General features: G+C 35.6%; 4 protein-coding genes across 4 annotated transcripts; 3 read left to right on the forward strand and 1 right to left on the reverse strand.

The window, feature by feature from the left end:
• Window positions 1–4,567: 4,567 nt before the first annotated feature.
• LOC102608556 (probable pyridoxal 5'-phosphate synthase subunit PDX2) lies at window positions 4,568–7,549 on the forward strand. Its single transcript, XM_006488055.4, has 7 exons — window positions 4,568–4,767; window positions 4,916–5,043; window positions 5,548–5,635; window positions 5,788–5,861; window positions 6,665–6,856; window positions 6,986–7,083; window positions 7,153–7,549. Exons 1-7 carry the CDS (start codon window positions 4,716–4,718, stop codon window positions 7,298–7,300), a joined length of 780 nt encoding a protein of 259 aa, XP_006488118.1. The 5' UTR covers window positions 4,568–4,715; the 3' UTR covers window positions 7,301–7,549.
• A 281-nt stretch (window positions 7,550–7,830) lies between these two features.
• LOC102607591 (uncharacterized) lies at window positions 7,831–10,256 on the forward strand. Its single transcript, XM_025102241.2, has 2 exons — window positions 7,831–9,300; window positions 9,392–10,256. Exons 1-2 carry the CDS (start codon window positions 8,847–8,849, stop codon window positions 10,108–10,110), a joined length of 1,173 nt encoding a protein of 390 aa, XP_024958009.1. The 5' UTR covers window positions 7,831–8,846; the 3' UTR covers window positions 10,111–10,256.
• Window positions 10,257–11,781: 1,525 nt separating this feature from the next.
• Window positions 11,782–13,552, forward strand: LOC102608848 (uncharacterized). The gene is made up of 2 exons (XM_006488056.4): window positions 11,782–12,250; window positions 12,651–13,552. The coding sequence occupies exons 1-2, from the start codon at window positions 11,908–11,910 to the stop codon at window positions 13,379–13,381; spliced, it is 1,074 nt and encodes a 357-aa protein (XP_006488119.1). The 5' UTR covers window positions 11,782–11,907; the 3' UTR covers window positions 13,382–13,552.
• Window positions 13,553–13,852: 300 nt separating this feature from the next.
• On the reverse strand, window positions 13,853–20,071 carry LOC102609139 (beta-galactosidase 8). The gene is made up of 19 exons (XM_006488057.4): window positions 19,421–20,071; window positions 19,229–19,324; window positions 18,948–19,060; window positions 18,775–18,841; window positions 18,589–18,681; window positions 18,275–18,418; window positions 18,094–18,182; window positions 17,860–17,965; window positions 17,632–17,719; window positions 17,284–17,402; window positions 16,764–16,928; window positions 16,452–16,654; window positions 16,174–16,283; window positions 15,791–15,900; window positions 15,543–15,656; window positions 15,219–15,320; window positions 14,687–14,898; window positions 14,274–14,613; window positions 13,853–14,166 (listed from the first exon to the last, which is right to left on the reverse strand). Exons 1-19 carry the CDS (start codon window positions 19,586–19,588, stop codon window positions 14,059–14,061), a joined length of 2,547 nt encoding a protein of 848 aa, XP_006488120.1. The 5' UTR covers window positions 19,589–20,071; the 3' UTR covers window positions 13,853–14,058.
• Between the last annotated feature and the right edge of the window lie 1,725 nt (window positions 20,072–21,796).

Raw genomic sequence — 21,796 nt, forward strand, 5'->3', positions numbered from 1 at the left:
CAAAGAGAAGGCGGATGCCGAGGAATCTGTAAAGCGGCGATACTGGAAACAACGTGGGACCGGTTTTGCCACGTTGTGGACCTCTGGTGGTGTTTACGTAATTATGCGGGTGTTAAAATTTTATACGATTTTAAAATTATTTTAAAATGGAAATTATATTCCATTCCTAATGAGAGCAACAAACTTATAAAATGCAAAATGTTTATTTATTATTTAACATCTTCGTCGATTTTATCTCAAGCAATGGACCGATTTATCTATTAAACATAAAATTTCATACTAGACTCTATTTTTAATCATTTCATCCGTCAAAAAATGTTAAAATATTAGACCCATAAAAAAGGATTTGGCATATATTAAAACAAAAAGAAATGCTCAATTAATATGTATATCCTATTTGTTTCTAAAATTTGTCATTGAAAAAATATAAAGAAATGTTTTTTTTTTTATCTACCTTTACTACTCCAACAATCAATGCAAAACTTTTTTGTGAATCAACAAGAAAAAAAATGAAAATTATTGAGAAAAACATCCACGATAATGAAGCAAATTTTGAAATAATTAATAAACAAATAAAATTAAGATTAATTTTGTTTCTGACTGTCTAAAAATCACTTTCTAAACTACTATCAATCAATAAATGAATGCAACCACTTTAAAGTGGTAAATCACATTTTTTTTTCTCACATATGGATTGGATTTCAAGTTCTCAATTCTACAATGGAGAATAATTTTACCAATTATTTAGATGTAAATAGACAATATTAGAATTTCACGATAACAAAACAATCTAGATAGGATTCCAACAAATTTCTTATAAAGGAAGGACACCCAAACAAGTATAGGTTTTGATCAAAATTGACTTTAAAGTTATAAAATCATGCTGTGTATCTTCAAATTTAATTTTTAATAATTATTTGTAAAATATTTAAGTTAGGGGCGGGACTATTTACACTCTACATATTACTCTGAACACTCTAAAATTATGTACACTCATTTAAAAATTTATAAAAAATAAGTTTTACTTTGTGCACCCTTTAAAATACCTAAAAAATCCATACTAATTAAATCATTCAATTAATTTGTAAATAAATCATTTTGACATAATTTGAGTTTCTTAGAATCGTTTCTTTTCTACCTCCGTATATTAATTAATGTGTCATGGTTAATTTAATTTGACTTGCAAAATTCCTTCCCGTTGTTTAATTGCTTACGTGAAGAGGTACACCATCGACTTCTACTAAGGATTTTTTTTTTTTGCTTTTTTGAGGCATTGGATTTATTTTCCTTTATAATACTTTTTTGAGGCATTGGATTTATCTTGCAACTTTTCAGCTGGAGAGCTTGTTCGTCTCATTTTCATTTCCTTGAATCACGAGATAGTTAAAAAAAATTAAAAAAAAAATCTTTAATACAAGTTTAGTCATTACTAAGAATTATATATTATTATATCGGTTACGACAAATAATTTATTTGTCCTTATTGATTATTTATGTGATGGGTATATATTTATAATAAATTATTTTATTTAAATATATTTAAAATAATAATTAGAGTGAAAATATTCCAACCTTACGTTAGAAAGTATTATTTCAAGTAGGACAATGCTCGAGCGGTTATTAGAAGAGCAACCACGCTTCGACAGTTGGTAGTTAGTTGTTGGCCAATGGCCCGCTTGAAGTACGACCATAATTATGTAAATTAGAAAAATGAAATGAAATGAGAAATTGTTACTTAAAAGAGGGAATAAAAATTGGGCATATGATCATCAAAACCGAAATCACGAACAAAAAGAATTGGATTCTTTGGAGCACGAAACTTCCTGTGATAGCTGCTGCTTCTTCCTTGCACGATTATTGATTTGTAACCATTCAAAATGGGAATCAGAATTGAGAAGGTGCCCGAGCCAGCGTGTGCCTTTTGCTGTGAAGGGTACGTACGTGAAATGCAAATGATAATGACTCATTCTTTATTTTTATTTTTTGTCTTAATCACGAGGTATCTTGGAGAAGGCCCCAACCGTAGGAGGTACCTTTAATCCCGCACCACAGCTCAAATTATAAGTCCCTGCTCGAACCGGGAGACACATGTTCTCCCAACAAAAGCGACTTTCCTACGACTCGAACTGAAGAGCAGACTCAGTCAAACTACTTAAAAAAACTATATTATCAGTAGAACCAACACTTTGTTAGTAATGACTCATCCCTCGTTTTCTTTGGCACCGGCCAGAAGAGTTACGTCTGACGTCGATGCGTTGTCCTTTTATTGTTAATACAGTGAGTGGTACATGCTTGATAATTGATATATTCGACACGCTCACAACTAAATAACACAATCTTATAACAAGTCCTGTGGTGTTTTTTGTTTTTTTTTTTCTTTCTTTTTCAAAAGGTTTGATTTAGGTGCCCGTACAGGAAACGTCACAGTTACTATATTTAGTGCTGAATTGTCAAATTCATGATATAATGACATGGCCAAGTGGTGATATTTGAAAATTTCGCATTTTTTGTTAATTATTATAGGTTTAAGGCTTTAAGTAGTGATAAGTTTGCCGGATTAAGTACATGGTAACTCTAATGGGATCATTTACATGAGATTACAAGAAGAATTATAGATAATAATTTGTAACTCAGTGGTTATCATCACCTCATTGTTAAGGTCAAAAATCTAATTTGTTCTCTTTTTATATATATACACGCCCGCGTGTGTGTAATTTTAATAATTTAACATTTGCCCCTATATTTATATCCTTCTTTTACATTTTGATATCGTAAAAATTATACCTTTTATAAATTATTCTCCATTCTTTTGACCCATACTCAAGTATTAATACTTTAATTCTTTATATTTGAACGTTTGGATTGAAACGCCATATTTTTCTCCCTCTCCTTGTATTATAGATTATAATTTTTTCATTACTTTTAAGAGTAAATGTAAATCTCTCAATTTTTTTTTTTTTTTTCAGAATAAGTATGTTTGTTGAGTTTCAAACGATCTATATTACAATTCTCGAATAACTTACGAAATTATTAAGGTTTACCTTGAGACAAAGTCCCTAATGGTAAAATATATAAATACGTGCCAAATTTCAATACTTCATAAGGACAATTGCGTTTACAACAGAGAGCCAATATGCCAGTCGATTTCAACATTTTCGAAGCGTAACGCCACAAATGTTCTCATTAAACGATGACGTCTAAGGCCCCATAATGCATATAGATATTTGAAAGTCCATTGATTTTTAAAAGGATGTCTGTTGGTGGTTGGGACAGGTTGACTTTTGAATGAATGGACCCTTCATGTAGATTTGTCATTGGATTGTTGTTGTTTTTTTTTTTTTTTAATTTGCAGATAAATAAAACGTGTTTATCAAAGGAATGGAGATAATTGTAATAAAGTAAGAGATTAAGCATCACCAAGGGTGAAAATCGACCCAACAAAATATCTGCAAACGGGGAAGCATGCAAGTGGAAACATTTTTTGTGGAATTTGAAAACGAGTGGCGAAAACGAAAAGTGCAGCAAATTGAGTTTTTCTTAATCAAAACAAAAGGCTTTATATTGGGTGGCTTTCATTCAAGTTTCAACCCACGCAGTGTTTTAAATACTCTGATGGTCAAGATGGGCCGCCTTGTCTTTCACTAAATTAGAAAAAGGTCATGGGCTTGGATTCTATGGGTCTCAATTTAATATTGGAAACCGTTAGCCTGCAAAGGCCGGCTGCCAGTTCACTATTTTCATAATAGTTAGCAATTCATAGACAGCATAATTTTATGATATTTATTATTTTTTGAATGTATTTTTATTCATATTTATTATAAATTAAATAAATTATATGAATAAAAATTAAAATAAAAAATAAGTACTAAAGTAAGAAATATACGTTTGATGTGAATAAAAAAATTATTAATAAGATTTTTTTTTTGTATTTTTTATAATTTTTAAATTTTTTAAAAAATAAATATTTATTTTATACACTCAATATAAAATATCAAACAAATGGCTTATTTATTCTCTTTTTTTTCTTTTATTTTTTTTATGCCAAAAGGGTTTTTTTGATATCATGAAAACATCAAGGGTAATGGTATTATGAGAGAAAATGGCAATCTCCAGCTTACAAATTATTTAACAGTTTTTTTTTTCCAATATCTGGACAGATGATGGCGTTGTTTTACTTCTTGTCACATGATAATTAGTTATTGAATCCTTTTACCTTTCATCTAAGTGGTGAATTTATATTACTGCAACATTAATTTTATATTCTAGTTTGGTTAGTGTAAGTTAGTACTACAGGTCATAAGTATACCATTTCTGATAATTACAATAAAGTTCACTCTCTGACAATGCCAAGTAAATAAATACCGAGACAAAAAAAGGGGGCAAGTATTTACCCAAAAAAGTTTAGAAACAACCCCCGCAGCAGCCGTTGGGTTGGTTGGCTACCAAACCATTGAGCTGTTTGAATGCGTATGACAAGTTTGATTTTTTTCCTTTTTTTTTTTTTTTTGGTTTTTTTCCCCAATTTAATAATGATACTCTCCAAAAAGCGCAAAGGTGATGTCACGAATGTCGCAGGCCACAGGAAACGAGAGGCCCGAGGTGTTTCGGCATCTCACGGCTCTCTTGGTTTATTAGTTAAGTTTCATTTTCATTGGCGTGCGCACACAAACAGGGCCCTGACCAAGCGAAGCAAAACAAAGCGCTCATTTCCTGACCATGGTTGTTGGCGTTCTCGCGCTGCAGGGATCTTTTAACGAACACATCGCAGGCATTCTCTCTTTGCTTACGCATCATTACTCTTACACCGCCACTTATATTTTCCTTTGTTAATATCGTTATTTCTTAAACTGGGCTGCTTTTTATTTTGTAAAAAAACTCCAGCAAAATTTGATTTATTTTTTACTTTGATTAAGCAGCTCTTAAGAGGCTAGGAGTGAAGGGAGTGGAAATAAGGAAGCCAGATCAGCTTCAGAATGTGAGCTCTCTCATCATTCCTGGTGGTGAGAGCACCACTATGGCCAGGCTTGCTGAGTATCACAATCTGGTAAAACTCTCTCTGTCTCTCTCGCGCGCTTGTCTGTGTTTGGTGTTATTGTTGTTACTGTTTTTTGTTTACGTGTACAATAGAATATATTTTGTTTTGTTTGGATGAGGACAGGACAGGGGGTCAAGGGGTGTATAATTTTGGAAGTTATGAATCTTGATGGAAATGGGCTGTTGAAATAATTTAACTAAGGTTGTGAATTGACTAACTAGTTGCTACTGAAAGAGACTTCGGGTATGTTATTTTAACTTTTAAAAGACAACAGCTGAAGTGTTTGGCAATCATCCACTTTTGCTTAACATTTAATGTTTACTAACTACTCGTCCACTTATACTTGATTGCAATGAATAATTTTGTTGGACTCACTCTAGCTGTTTGTATGGCATGTCTGTTTATATTGATTATGAAAAAGAAAAAAGGAGAAATGCCAAGGACATAAGAGTTCTAAGAAGGAAGCCGAAGGTAGTTTATTGATATATTTGTTTTCTTTTCACACATGGACAGTTTCCGGCACTGCGAGAGTTTGTTAAAATGGGAAAGCCTGTGTGGGGGACCTGTGCAGGTCTTATCTTCTTGGCGAACAAAGCAGTTGGTGGGTTGGTTTTTTTTTTTTTTCATTCTTTGTTTCTTATCTTTGATTTTGATTTTGCTAGGCCATTGGAACACGAATTTACCAATTTTTTTGGGTTGATTTACTTTAATTAAATTAATATTCTAAAAATTTGAGTGGCATGATTTTTCCAGGACAGAAATTAGGAGGACAAGAACTTGTTGGAGGGCTTGATTGCACAGTTCATAGAAATTTCTTTGGCAGTCAGGTAAGATTTCAAAATTGTCATCTGTTCTCTTGAATAGGTTGTAGATACTGTATAACAAGATGGTAAAAGCATGTCATTAAATGTTGTAAGTGTATTCCATGTTGCCTCGGCATGCCACACGTGCCATCATCAAATGTTGTAAGGGGGTGTAAAAATGTGGATAGAAATTATGATGTTGATGTAATCTGGATCAGGATTCATTGTAGACTGCAGAGCTCTTTGTTTCAAATATGATTTCAAGTTGCAAAGCTGTTAACCAGATTGAGGCAATCTGTTAAAAAAGGGATGCCATTCTCCGATTTATGATTGGATAAGTTACAGGATCCAATGGAATTTTGTAATTTCAATTTTCATATTCATAGTGGTGATTTCAGTTGTGTCTGTGCTCATTCATGCTGACAGTCTTGTAATTCGATGAACATCCAAGAATATTCTTTCAGAGTATGGTGGAACATTAATCCAGAAGAACTTGTTAGAATCAAAATTTGAACATCATGAATTGCTTATGCTGCGTTCAGCAGCACAAATTTAGATTTGCAGAATTGAGTATGCTAATGTATAAACTTTCTAGAAGAAGATTATCCCCAAATACGTTAAATTCCACTTCTAAGGCTAACTACCTCATGCTTCCAAACAAATACACATGTCGGAAGTGTTTTGCAGAGGGTTTGAACATTTACTTTTATTTTTATATTTTTATCTTTTTCTGCAGTATGTTTTTATTTCACAAAACACAGAATACTGAGTTTCTATGAGTAGCGGTTTGTTTCTTATGCTACTAATAAAATCATTTTGTTTTTCAGATTCAAAGCTTTGAGGCAGAGTTGTCTGTGCCAGCGCTTGCTTCTCAGGAGGGTGGTCCTGAGACATTTCGTGGAGTTTTCATCCGCGCTCCTGCAGTCCTTGATGTGGGGCCGGATGTTGATGTGCTGGCTGATTATCCTGTACCATCAAACAAGGTCTTGTATTCGAGTTCTACTGTTGAAATACAAGAGGTTTGCCTTAAGCCCTTCTAGTTTTGTGATTTATTTGCCAGCAGTGGTTTAATGGCACTGATAATTCACCATAATGTCTTGTTGGTGTCACTTTTTACAATTTATTTATTGTATCATTGGGTATCTCAGGAGAATGCTATGCCTGAAAAGAAAGTAATTGTTGCTGTAAGGCAAGGGAATTTGCTTGGGACTGCCTTCCATCCTGAATTGACAGCTGATACTCGATGGTATATAATCTTTTAAGTGGCTTTTATTCTTATGATTCCATTTGAGTAAAAGGAAAGTTTCTTGTGCAGGCATAGTTACTTTTTGAAAATGATGAGCGAGGTTGGGGAAGGGACATCAAGTGGTGGCAAAGGGACCTCAAGCGGCATTGTTGTGGTTGGAGGAGAGAATCTAGGGTTCAACCAACAACCTAAGATAGATCTTCCTATATTTCAGTAGTGGCAGTGAGACAGCTATTAGTTATTCTTGATCACATTTTCTTTAAATCTTCTTTTCTTTTACCCTATAGTTAGCTTCTACATATGTTGACGTTCAAAATTTTTTGAAAGGGTAATTTTCATCATCAAAAGGTTCTTCTCAGGCCATTGTTAAGACAGATACTTAGTCCTGCAGCCAATGCTGTGTGTATATATATGATGTTAACATTTCAATATTTGAAAAAAGCAATTAAGTGGTTCATTTGCCGTTGTTTGGTTGATTGGTTCCGTCCAAAGGCAACGTACCGGGGATATGCGTATGTGTGTGCGTTTGATATGCATTTCATTTGCAATTTGAGTATTCTTGTTGAGGCTGTATGATATTTAACTCTTTTTCCGTTTTTCCTCTTTAATTTATTATTGACGCATTTGCTAAAATATGTGGCATGATTGAATTGGTCGGCAGATTCCCACATACATGCAAGCAACGCCATAACAATTGTTGCTTATGAAATGAACAGTACTTCGATGCCGCCCTGAAGAATTTCGTACTTCGTAATAAACATGCATCCATTAAATAAATTAAAGCTTCTCTCAAATGTCAACAAGGGATCTTTAACCAATAACCACAGCAATTATAAATGCATATATAAATGGGTAAATAATTTTAATAATGATTTATTTATTATTATGGGATCCAAGGACGAAGGCAAAATAAACAAGCCTTCACATGATTACGGCGTAAAAAAAGAAAACGTTGGCAAAGGGTGTGGTGTGGAGAGAATTAATAACACAATTTTATATAAGGTGTAGCTGATTGGGATCCATGCTTGAAGGGCATGCAAAGCAAAGGCTTCACAGCCTGGCCATTTCCTGCAATTTCGGGTGTCTTTATATGCAGGTGACGACTTCTTGCTTCATTGATGCTTTTATTGATTTACTTGCGGCTTGCTACTCAATAAGAGCATTTTCTTCAATTTATGGAAACAAATAAGAAATTAATAGTGGGTCAGAAATCTACGTTTTGCTGGCGTTTGCAATCTTTTGAAATTCGGACAAAGAGTTACTGCTTCAGATTTTAATAAAAGAAAAGTACTTTAACTGTAGATTCACTTTAAATGATGTTTGAACTTTGAACTCTAACACCTACTGCCCTTACATTTCTTTTAACCAAATTTTGATATTCTTGTATATGCTTCCCCAAGGAACTCTTAAAAGTGGTATTATATCCCAATAGATTGTTTCATACATATATATATAGATATATATATATTCCAGCTTTACAGCTATTTGGTATAAATTCACAAGCTAAATTGGTCGATTTGAATACCAGTCAATAGATTTCCTCTCAAATGTATAATCCCATGATGAAGCAAAGATGTATTATCCCATGATGAAGCAAAGACGTACCAAAAATTAAGGCTGACTCAAAGGACTTGAATTACTCCTCAAATTCTGTATAAATGTTTCAGTTCCATGCTTGTCATCTCAGCACTTGTGAATTTGTTGGCATTTGACTATCAATAATTGGATAAGATACACAAACATTTGCATTTTAGTCAATAGAGATGGCCAGTAGAAAGTCATATATTTTGGTGGCGTTCTTTGTTTTTTTAATGGGCACAGAAGCTGTTCTTGCTGCAAACAACGGTAATAACAGCAATGGAAATGGCAACAACGATGGCAATGGGAACAAAGGTGATGACAACGGAAATGGGCACAATGGCAAGGGCAATGGAAATGCCAACAAGGGTGATGACAGTAGAAAAGGAAACAAAGACAAGGGCAATGGAAAAGGAAACAAAAGGGGAAAGGATGATGATCCTCATACAACAGATTATGATGTGCTTACACCATTGCCTTCTGGACAGGAAAGACATTTTTGCAAAGGTAAAGGATCAGCTTGCTACTTCAAGACTCTTGTGTGTCCAGCTGAGTGTCCTGGGAAAAAGCCTAAGAAGAACAAGAGGAACAAGGGATGCTTTGTCAACTGTGGCAGCAAATGTGAAGCTACTTGCAAGTGTAAGCATATATAAGTCATCTTGATTCTTTTCATTTAAGTTTTAGACATGACATGCTCTTTTGACATATCAAATTTTATGTTATTGGGCAGGGAGGAAACCAAACTGTGATGGATATGGCTCTCTGTGTTATGATCCTCGCTTTGTTGGTGGAGATGGTGTGATGTTCTATTTCCATGGAGCTAAGGGAGGAAACTTTGCAATTGTCTCAGACGATAACCTCCAAATCAATGCTCATTTCATTGGTACCAGACCTGAAGGAAGGACTCGCGACTACACGTGGGTGCAAGCCCTTGCTGTCATGTTTGATACACACGCTCTCGTCATTGCAGCAAACAGAGTCTCGCATTGGGATGATAATGTTGATGCTCTCTCAATAAGATGGAACGGCAAAGCCATTGACATCCCTACTGATGGTGATGCAGAATGGAAGACTAATGCTGATGAAAGACAAGTGCTGGTTGAAAGAACCGATGATACCAACAATGTGAGAGTTAAAGTTGCTGGCCTGGTGGAATTGCACATAAAGGTTAGGCCCATCGGTAAAGAAGAGAACAAGGTTCATAACTATCAGTTACCAGATGATGATGCTTTTGCTCATTTGGAGACTCAGTTCAAATTCACCAATTTGAGTGATCTTGTTGAAGGAGTTCTGGGCAAAACTTACAGGCCAGACTATGTTAGCCCTGTGAAGAGAGGGGTGCCAATGCCGATGATGGGCGGTGAAGACAAGTACCAAACTCCATCACTCTATTCTCCTCACTGCAAGGCTTGCAGATTCCAAAGGCCATCTGGGTTTACATCAATCTAAGAATAAAGTACGCGTTTCAAGCGGTGGTAATTACAAGAAAAATAAATGAAACTGTTCTTTTTGTATTGTAAAATCAAAGAGGTACCTAAATGAATGTATCAGAATGTCTTGTTTCCATTTTATACAATTTATTTAATAAACAAATAAGGGCCACTTAAAGTTGTCCCTTTACATTATTTTCTAATAAATTCCGTACTTGTGAGTTCAAGATCCGGGAAATCAGGATGTATACGTGTATAGCAATCAGTTTCATCCAAAAGACCAGCCGAAAAGAAAGGCTGATAATATCATCAGCCATTCATGCTAACTAGTGTCAAAATCACCCAACACTTTGTGATAGATTTTTATTTTATTTTGACAAGTGTTTTCAAGAAGTACATTTTACAGCATTAATTTCAAAACTAGTTTGGGTGCAAAAACCATGTTAGCTGGTGAAGGGATGTGGAAATGTCACTGATATAATTGAATCGGTCGCATTTGCAACTTCAATGTAAGTTTCGAATTCTTATAAATTAGTAAACTCCAAAGCTTTCTCACATCCCCAAGAATAAAGAAACTGCGGTGTAATGAAGATTACAAAACAAGATCGAATATAAAAAGTTATACATGATTCTTCCACAACCGTTGGATGATGAAAATCTAACGGTTGTAGAATAACATAATAGATAATTTTATATTTTCACAACCGTTAGATGACAATCTAACGGCTGTGGAAGAATCGTGTATCTTACATCATAATATACGATAACAATCTCCAAAAAAGATTATTCCTAGATGCGTGAGTTTTATTTTTTATTTTAATACACGTTATTAAGTCGTGCAATTTAATAGAGTTAATTTTTAATACACTATAAAATCATGCTATTTAATAACATTAAAAACCAACTCCATGACTTAAAAAAATCCATATAAAAAAATGACATCCGCACTAAAAAAAAAATTATAGATACAAAATTTTAATTGTTTTATGCGATTTAGTAATCGATTTTGATTGTCCAATAGCATTATATATAATGGGATCCAACGCATATTAGATCAAGCCACCTAATCACATGTACTTCATCGTCGTCATAAAGTAATTACCAAGTAACAAAACTCGTGCAAGCAAAGCTTGAGTCTCATGAGAGGCTAGTTGCTTATTTATATACGATCATTATTCTTTTAATGGACAAGAAAAGCCCGTACACTCTAAGTTACCAATCAAGTTTACAGAGCCTAAACTTTCTTTTATTAAAGTAAAACAATATGAACGTCGATATTAGTATTTTGTGTAAGAGGATGTGGATATCAGGATGATCTCTATTATCTCAACAAACCCTTTAAATTTTATAATTAATTTTCTAAGTTTTCCCTTAGTGTATTGTTGTAGAATCAGGGTTCCTCATAATCTGAGCAAAAATCCGAGTGAATGATTAATGGTTAATAAATCATTGCATCTGATTAGATAATATATTGCAAAGATAATTGCAATGTTTTGCACATGCAAAATAGATAAATCAAGCAATTTAATGCAAGGGTAAATAGGTTTCTATTTCTAAGAAATTAAATTAAAAATATTACAAGCATTAAGTCAAGTCCACATCCTCAATAGGGAAACGTAGAATAATTTCAGAAGAGCTGTTACTCAACTGTCTGGTTACAGAAAGTAGAAACTTCACATGATTGAAGCCGAACGCCAAGGCCTACTTGCTTCTGCTATTCCTATGGCAACTCCTTTAAATAGTCATGCATCCCATTCCATGCAGAGTACTTGATAAGAGAAATAAATACAATCTCTAGCAGTTTACGCAAGGAGATATGGATACAAGAATTTCAAGTGTTCTGGTTCTGGTAGCTTTCATGCTAGCATTCATTTCGATGGAAGCTAGTTTCGTTCAAGGTCAAGGTGGTGCAAATTTGGACAGCCATAACAACAAGAACAATGGGAAGAAGGGTGCGTTTGATGCTGCTTCAACACATTACTCCTTGTTAACACCTCTACCGTCAGGGCAGGAACGAGCCTTCTGTCAGGCAAGAGGAGCCTGTAACATGAAAACTCTCGTGTGCCCATCTCAGTGCCCGGAGAGGAAGCCAAGGAAGAATAGGAAGAGGAAGGGATGCTTCATTGACTGCAGTAGCAAGTGTGAAGTCACTTGCAAGTGTAAGCATACTCACTAATCCACCTTCTGTACTCTCAATTGTATGATAATTGATAGGAACGCTTAGATTTAGACAAATTGCACTTTTAACAGGTTAAATATCTGGATAAGTCTGTTATGTAGGTTTAGATTCATATAGTTTCACTGGTTAACTTGGCATTATGTTGCAAAATCTTGAAAGAATCAAATGCATGCCAATTGTTCTGTTTCCATTTATTTGGTATGCTTATTGCAGAAGTTTCTGGTTTTGATATTGTGTGCCATGTCAAAAATGACATTTAGTGACTTTCATAGTAACCCACTTTAGGTAAGCCGAATTTAATATCAAGCCTTGATATCCCGACGAAATATGCTAATGACAACATAACGATGCTTGCTAACTAATATATTGGTGTTTATTAGGGAGAAAACCGAACTGCAATGGATATGGATCTCTTTGCTACGATCCTAGGTTTGTTGGTGGTGATGGGGTGATGTTTTACTTCCATGGAGCAAAGGGAGGGAACTTTGCCATAGTTTCAGACGACAATCTCCAAATCAATGCTCACTTCATTGGAACCAGACCACAGGGAAGAACTCGAGACTTTACGTGGGTGCAAGCTCTTGCCGTCATGTTTGACACTCACACTCTAGTGATTGCCGCCAATAGAGTCTCTCATTGGAATGATGATGTTGATGCTCTCACTGTAAGATGGGATGGCCAGACAGTTGATGTTCGTACTGATGGAGAGGCTGAATGGAGGATAAATGATGAAAGAGAAGTTGTGGTTGAAAGAACGGATGATACTAACAGCGTAAGAGTCACGGTATCTGGCCTACTGGAGATGGATGTGAAGATCAGACCAATTGGAGCGGAAGAAAACAGGACTCACAACTACCAGCTCCCAGCCGGTGATGCTTTTGCTCACTTGGAGACACAGTTCAGATTTTCAAACCTATCTAAGCTTGTTGAGGGAGTTCTAGGAAAGACTTACAGGCCAGACTATGTTAGCCATGTCAAGAGAGGAGTCCCCATGCCGATGATGGGCGGGGAGGACAAGTACCAAACACCATCTCTATATTCGCCTCTCTGCAATTTTTGCAGATTCCAGCGGCAGCCTGGATCCGCAATTGAAGCTGTATCTCAATACTGATAAACAATGAATAATGTTGTGCTTCTTGTTACTGCATTTGCAGCACAAATAAGGGCTACATATTTTGCGCTTTGCTATTTTCTTGTTCATTAAGCATCTAAAGTTTTGTATCTTGTCAATCTGTATCTTGTCAATCTAAATACTTGCAAATAAAGTTTGTGTTTCTTGTCAGTGTATTTGTAGCACAAATAAGGGCTGCATATTTTGCCCTTTCCGATCTTCTCCTTCATTAGTTATCTGACTTTTGTATATTGTAAATCTAAATACTTGCATCTAGTTTCAAGGGCTACAGAAAGTCCAAGATAATACTTTTTCCAGTTATCACGTTTATTCAGTTGCATTGCACACCGCACGTCCGCACCCCTCTCCGCACTCAAATTAAGGGTATTTCTTTAGACTTGAAGCCATGATCTCTTGCTTCCATTGCACGAAGCAAAGCAACTTGGCTATATTACTGTTGCACATTGGTCAGAGCAGTCTGAAAACTAATATGATTATTATTTTCAAATAAAATACACCTTACGGTGATAGTGTGATATTCCTTCTCCTTTTTTTTTGGGGGTTAAAATGTACATTTTACGTTGCAAGCATTACAATTCTTATTCGAACTTGACACTTAATTGGGGGATCAATTGCCTAATAGCCCACAAAAAGTGAATGCTTAGAGCTCCGTCTCTTCAGGTACAGGAAGCTTCAACCGCTAAACTCTTCATTACTCCTTTACATGGGTCACCAAACGTATTAACAGATACTCCTATGATACAACTTTTGGATCCAACACAAGCCTGTAGAAGTAAACTCTTGTCAGTACAAGCTCATATAAGTTTCATTATAAGGGAGCTAAAGAGAAGGGACACCGTCATTTCTATCAAATGAGTGAGAGAGATCATACCTGCCGTACAACGGAAAGAGACCTTGCACTACTGCATCGTCCACGGCTGAAACTCCCACAAGTGCCGAGAGGAGTTCCAAAACTTGCAAATTTGATTGAAGAAATGACCTGATTAGGATTCGGGCACTCGAGTGAGAGTACTGGCCCTGGTTTTCTTTGAATTTTTGAATCTGACCCCCACATATCTACAGGTAAAGGGTGAGAATCTGTCACATGTGAGCATAATGAACTTCCAAGTTGTTTTGTAACAAAAGAAATCTTTGTTGGATCCCCTCCAATTTCCTCAAACAAAACAAGAGTGTTTCCACTTGATTTCAACCACGAACGGGGTACGTGATACCTGTGAGACAGATGATATCAGAGCCAAAATTCCTGGAACTATGTAAGAATTTTTTCCATGTAAGAGCGCTTACAGTGACTGAGACGGCTTCCCACAATTCTTAAGGCATTTGTTTGAACTATAAGCTCCCCTGTAATTACAAGAGTCGGTGCAACCCCCATTTTGGGAGACATAGGTTGGCCAGTAACGCCCAATGCTTTGTCCATTCACCCATGCCTCACCCTTCCCCATCCCTGTGAAGTCTATTGCAACTGGTTCACTTCCAGCAGGGGCATCAAATGTCGTCTAATTCAACATATATAGTTTTTTGTTAGTATCTATGCAATTGGTTCCATAAAGCTACAGAGTCCATCTTTTGAGTCAACAGGCATTTCTATTTCAAGCATCAATAAATAAAGATAAAATGCTTAGATGATTTATGTCACCTGCCAGTTTAAATATCTGAAATGCAAGAATTAAACCTGAATAATCAACTACAACCAACGCAAGGGTTTTAACACGTAACCAAACTAAATATTGTAGCTTATCAGAAATTCTTGATTCCCACATTGAGATCCTTCAATTGATGCACACTGTAAATATTTATAAGGAAAAATAAAAATTACCTTGTACCATACCAAGGGCTGCAGCTTGGGCAAGGTAGATTTTGAATCCCATTGTGTTGAACTACCACTAGGAAAATTTAATTCCTCCCCTTTAAGGCCGGTCTGCACTCACAATGATAAACATGGATAGATTCAATATTGATGCTCTTATACCTTCTGGAGACTAATATGGTCTGCTAATTTAGAAGTATACATTATTTAATTTGTTTGGTCCTTTAGCTAGCAAATTTTGCAATTGACATGCGTTGAATAAATGTTTCCTCTTCAGCAAATACTTTCCACTGAGTAATGAATATTGGGACATTATGGCAAACAAAAACTGACCTGATACGTCCACTGCTGTGAAGAGAGATCAATATTAGTTCCATTTCCTGAACCTTTCAGCTGCACTGGACCAGTGATCCCTGCTCCCGTTTTTTCATAAAAAGCACCATAATTCTGATAAAGAAAAATAATCCCGTCAGATGGTATTCACATTCCGTCGCCTTGAAAATAGAGTGCCAGGGTATTAAGCACTTGAATTTCGAATCTTCATGAAATGCTCACAAAAATATTTTTCGGGGGGGTCTAACCTGAAGACCAACAGTCAAACTCAGGAGGTCGAATGTGTTTTTCCCAGGTGCAAGTGCTATGGGAAAATCCACTGTAACCTTAGCGTTACTGCTGCTACCATATCCACTTCCTGCAAATGCTCCAATTGTTATTATTTAGAAGATCAGTATTTTGGTGACAGTTCAGCCACGGTTAAGAGTGCTAAAAGGAACCTTGAACATCATATAAGTTACTTTTGATCAGGCTTTATAAGGATCTCTGTTCACCAGGGCTAATAGGGAGCTAATATCATGATTTACAAAAATAAGGATCTCCAGGAAACAAAACAAAGTAATTAAAAAAAAAATGTGACATGTAAAATTAGAACACAAAGCTTCTTACTACATTATTTTTTATTCCTCACCTACAAGCTTGCCGTTTATGAAAGCATGAAGGGCATGGCCAAGTGATTGCACATGAAGAACAGTTTTAGATCCATCTTCAAGTAAAGGTTCATCGGCTTTGATGTTAGTGCTGCAATTTGCAATCAGAACAAGCTTTTTAAATATTTAAAACGTCAAAGATAATTGGTAGAAAGGCAATAATTATGCCTTAAGAAAGCAGCAGTGAAATTACTTGACCGTCATACCTTAATGAATACCACAAGTAGTTAAGAAAGCAGCAGTAAAATTACTTTTATACCTTAATGAATACCACAAGTAGTCACTTTGGTCAGCTGTAGTATTTATTTGCTCTAATAATCCAGGTTTTGTAAATGCATCATCCTTTGAGATGCCTACAGGTTCATTTATGTAACTCCAGCCTGATCCAATTGCATCAGAAGAATCCGCAGCAACTTGCAAAGATTGACGACTGAAGCTTGGAACCAGGGTCACAGAGTTTATCTATCTCAAAAAAAAAAGAAAAAACAACTTAATTCTCACAGCGCGAGTTGACGGAAAACATGTTTTGATAAAACTAAGAAAAAATCATAATGCAGCTAACAAGGCATACCTTTGCAGTATTAAAAACTACATTCTTGCAGTCTGGTAAGATGCTCACGGACCATGCAGGCAAGAGATAAGAGTTGCCATTGAATTTTACAGTTACATCAGAATTTGTGCCTATGTTGGCAAGAAAAGCAGAACATAATCCTGATCCTGTTTTATAAACAGTTGCCTGGAAAAAAGAAAATATTGTATTAATTAAAAACCAATTCTTTAACCATGACTCATTAAGAAGAAGCTGTATCACCTTCATGACTAAATCTTTAGTACAAGAAATTGGAGGGCAGGCGTAATGTTCCTTAATTACTTTGATAAAAGGTAAAGATATATGGAACAAGGTAGGAATATATGCAAATATAAGCAATCAACCCTGCACAATTCTTGAAGATGAAAACTGATGAGTATTATCATGTTTCAACAGTATCGGAAACTTTGAGGCCTCAAAGAAGTACATCTACAAATTTATTGAAGGGGTAAAAATAACTGATGTTCTCATGCACCTATTAATTCATCCAAGATTTTCATACCTCCAAATTTGGACCAAGAGATGGATATGTTGGATCAGTAGCCACCAAGGCTGCTTCGCAGAGCTTTATGGCCTTATGGAGGTCTTTCAAATGGCCCCACTTGGGTTGTCTGATAAGTCCTGAAACAACAATAGAAGATGTTGAAATCATACACAGATGAAACTAAGAGAAATATCTTTCGAATCTCAGCACTGAATAATTGTCTCATCTTCCATTTAACAAATTATGAGCACGTAGCATTTGACCTTTTAGCATTACATTGACCACAATATTCATAAGGAAGCATACTGCCAATTATCATCTCATAACAAGTGGATATTCAGGAGCAATAGTAAATAGATTTCGTACCATACTCATCAAGTGGAGCATCATAATCATAACTTGTCGAGATAAAGGGCCCACCACTAGTCCGGTCAAAGTTAGTTCCACCGTGGTACTGGAAAATTTTGCAACCAAAGCAAATATGATGAAATACAATGTTCTTGTCAGTATGATTCTGTATTTTGTCCAACAGTAGAAGTCATAAGCATCAGAAACTATGTTCAAGACTCAAAAACTCACAAAACACTACATTACCATATAATAATTCTGGAAGGTTCCACCTCGCTGGAAAAACCGTGCCACAGCAAATGCAAGGTCTTCCACTGGTCTGTATGGTACAGCACCACCAAAGGAAAGAAACCTAGCATTACAAATTATAAGAAACGACATTAGTGACTAATTTCATGTAAGAGATAAATAGCCAATCTAGCTGAAGGGGCAGCTCAACCATACACAAAATCATTAGAATCAACGAGTCAGACACCATACCATCCACTCCAATTCTCGGTCCACATTTTGGGTTTGTTGTTGGAATTTGGGGTGAATTGATCACAGTAGAAGCCATTGCAGGTGTTGATCTGTAAGTAATTGAAAATGGGTGTTACATATAAAGCATAAAAGGCATCATTTAGAATCCCGAGTAACAAAAACAAATGAACAAATAACTCACAATGGGATCAGGAGCATCTGATTGCTGGCACATGACCCAGGGCACTCCAGTATCCAAAGATAGAGCCATGCCTGCTGCCCATTTGATATAGCTTTTGCCAGCAGCTCCATAAGCCGAATCAATGTTTCCATACTCATTTTCAATCTGACATTAAAAAAATGGGAAAAAAAATATTTTCTCTGATATTGTTGCTCAATACCATAAAGTCAAACTAATCATAAATCCATCATAGCAGTTGCAACCACTGAAGATGATACACAATGAAAATCAAACACCTCTATCAATAAAAGATAACTTAAAGCCAAAAAAGGTACCTGTGATAGAATGATGGGTCCTCCTTGAGATGCATAAAGTTTCTCTTGCTTCATCATATCCACAATTTTAGCCGTAAATCGCTGCATTTCAGCCTGAAACAGATAACAGAGCAATGCAACCCATAATTCAACTAATAAACACCAATGATTAACAACGTGAAAGGAGAAAATTGATATGGTAGAAACCTTGAATGGCTCATTATCAGTCCGAAACTGAATTCCAGGTATAAAATGCAACCAAAGAGGGAATCCTCTGCCAAAAGTTTCCAACGTAAAAATACGAACTTTTACAAACATGTCCCATTAAAATGACCAAAAAAAGAATCATTAATTTCAGATAAAAAAAAAAATCTATTTACCCAAAGTTCCATTCAGCACAAACATATGGACCAATGCGAAGATGAGCATATAGACCAGCTTCGGCTACCAGCTTCACGAACTTAACTAAATCATATCTTCCTTCAAAATTATACTGCGCATTACGGAAAATTAATTTTGAAAAAAAAAAATTTACAGACATATATACTTCTGAAATTGCCGAAAATTAAAACACCCCGGAACAAGATTACAGTCTCCATTTTTTTCCTATATGTTCTTAGCAACCAAACACAAAAAGGAAAAATAAAATGGGAAACAAAACCTGGTTTCGAACTGGTTCGTGTAGATTCCAAAAAACATAAGTCTCAATCACATCTAAGCCTCCATCCTTGGATTTCTGAATAAGGTCCGGCCACATCTACACAACAAACAAACAAACAAACATTACAACCAAACATCGTTGCCGAAAGAAATAATGAATTTGATTTCATTTTAATCATTAAGTATATGTGACCTCGGGGGTGCTGCGTGGATAATGAATGGAGCCAGATATCAAGACTCTACGTTTGCCACCAATGACGACTGCTCTGTGATCGTACGTTACATTGGCACCAAAAGACGTCGTGGCAAGAACTACGAACCCCCAGCAGAGAACCAGAAGCAGAATCTCTTTGCTTGCCATGATAAAACTAGTACAACAGTATAATAAAAGCACTACGCCACGCTACTCTTCTTTTGGAAAATCTTGAGCTTTCTTCTTGATTTATATTAAGTAAAAAGACTGTGCTTTTAGTTTCTTAAAACAGTGGATAATGACTTGAAAACGCTTTCTTTTGTTGAATTATTTGCTTGCTTTTACTTTATGTCTTATCTTGGCTTTGGTTTTTGCTTCCTGGGTTTAACTTGTCACTTCAGCTAAGGCGAAACTGAAAACAAGCCGTACAAGAATCAAGACGAATCAGAAGGTGGAGCGGAACTACTCAAAAGCTAACGTAAGCTCATCTGTACTTGAAGAGTTTTTGGCTTGGTTGCGCATTCATTCGTTGATAATGATGATTCATGTGCATGGTAGTGGCCAAAACCAAATGCAGAAAATTGCAGTGGAGAAAGGATCAAGTGTTTGTCTGTGCACGTGTAGGGCTGCCTTTTCTGCCACTTATTTCACGCCGTGATTGTACGGACACGTAACGTTGATTAAGTTGATTACTTGTCTGAAAGTGAAAAACTTTATTATATTTATATCCACACATCCACATTAATTTGTAAAGACATAGGTTTTATTTTTTATTTTTTATTTTTTGCCTTTTATGGTGGCAGTATGCCGTCTCGATTATCCATGTGAATAAGAACAAGAGCAAGCACAAGTTCACTCACAGCCCAGATACAGCTTCTTGTTCATTTTCATTAATTGGTTGCTAAATAATGTTGATGATTTAACTTAAGACACCGCACCGTCATAGGACATAAATTTCCATTATGTGCACTTATGTGTGAAAACAAAAATTTTCTTTAAAAAAAGAGCAATTGCCTAGGCATGACTCAACCACTCGAGTCATGATATGATAGAATGAATGTGATGGGTATGAGTGAGAAATGAATGAGAGGTGGGCATGTGATGTGAGGCAAAGAGTGGAGTACTTGTTGTCGGTGCAAAAATGGGCGCCCCGAGGGCAATGCTTGAGATGGCTTAGACGAGTGCATATATGCTCACTAAGATTCCACCAAAATCCAATCACCCCGCTCACTCTTTCCAACGCACGCCGGGAATTTTACTGACCCGAGACAAATTATTGGTCAGTCCATGCCCTCTTCCAAGACCCACTAATTAATAGTGTTAGTGATCCTAATCATCAAATTACAATTGTTAGTAAGGATTGATTTGTTTAATAATAATAATAATTTTTTATTATTATTGCTTTTTGGAGACAACCTAATGTCATCATCAATTCAAAGACAAAGTTCTCCGCGCTTGGCGCTAGTCTTGGAATTGAGCTGTAGTCGTCATCAAAAATTCCATTCAATCTCTCTCTCTCTCTCTTCTTTTCTTTTCTTTTTTTTTCCCCGGCGGAATCATTATCTTTTTTTTTTTTTTTGTACATATTATTATTTATTTTATATTTAATTGGTTGGTACTACATGTCATGTGCATGACTCATATTCATCACGATCTTGCAGCGATATTGTTTGAGCTTTAATCAAGGCAAGTAGCTAGGTTCATCATCTATGTTGTCATTGAGAGTAAATCTTAATTATAATTTTTAGTAAGAATTGATTAATTTAGATTAAATTTGAGTTACTATTTTTAATATCTTAAGAAAAAGGGTTTGAGTTTGTTAAAGAGTGAAAATAAATAATACTAGCTTTGAAGTATATTGATTTGATAGATGCTTTAGCCCAAAAAAAAAAAAAAAAATTACAAAACAAACTCTAACAAAATTCGATATTACTAGAATAACATAGCATCAATTAATTAACTAAAATAAAACCTCTTAATGTTTCCATTTATCAACAACATTATATTTCAACCGAATCATTGAGTAAAAAGGTTGCACCGAATAAATCAAAAATTGGAGACCAGTGTCAACACCATGTGACTTTTTTGCTATTATATATTATATATATGCTTTAGTTTGACAATTTGAACAAATGACAATCAAAAGCTTAAAGTGGTCGCATTTGTTGACCTTTAAAGTGTTGTGAAATAAATAGACGGTGGTGCGGTGCCTCAATCGACATATTAATATTATGAATGCCCTCAAGGTGGTCAAGGCATTCTTCAACCAGCCGCTGCTCCCAATACAGACAGAGCATCCTTCTTCATAATTAGTAAAAGAAATAATTGAAAATTTCACTGCTCTTTCCCAACAGTGACCACTACTATCTATATACA

The sequence above is a fragment of the Citrus sinensis genome, chromosome 8, assembly GCF_022201045.2.
Source record: "Citrus sinensis cultivar Valencia sweet orange chromosome 8, DVS_A1.0, whole genome shotgun sequence".
NCBI lineage: Eukaryota > Viridiplantae > Streptophyta > Magnoliopsida > Sapindales > Rutaceae > Citrus > Citrus sinensis.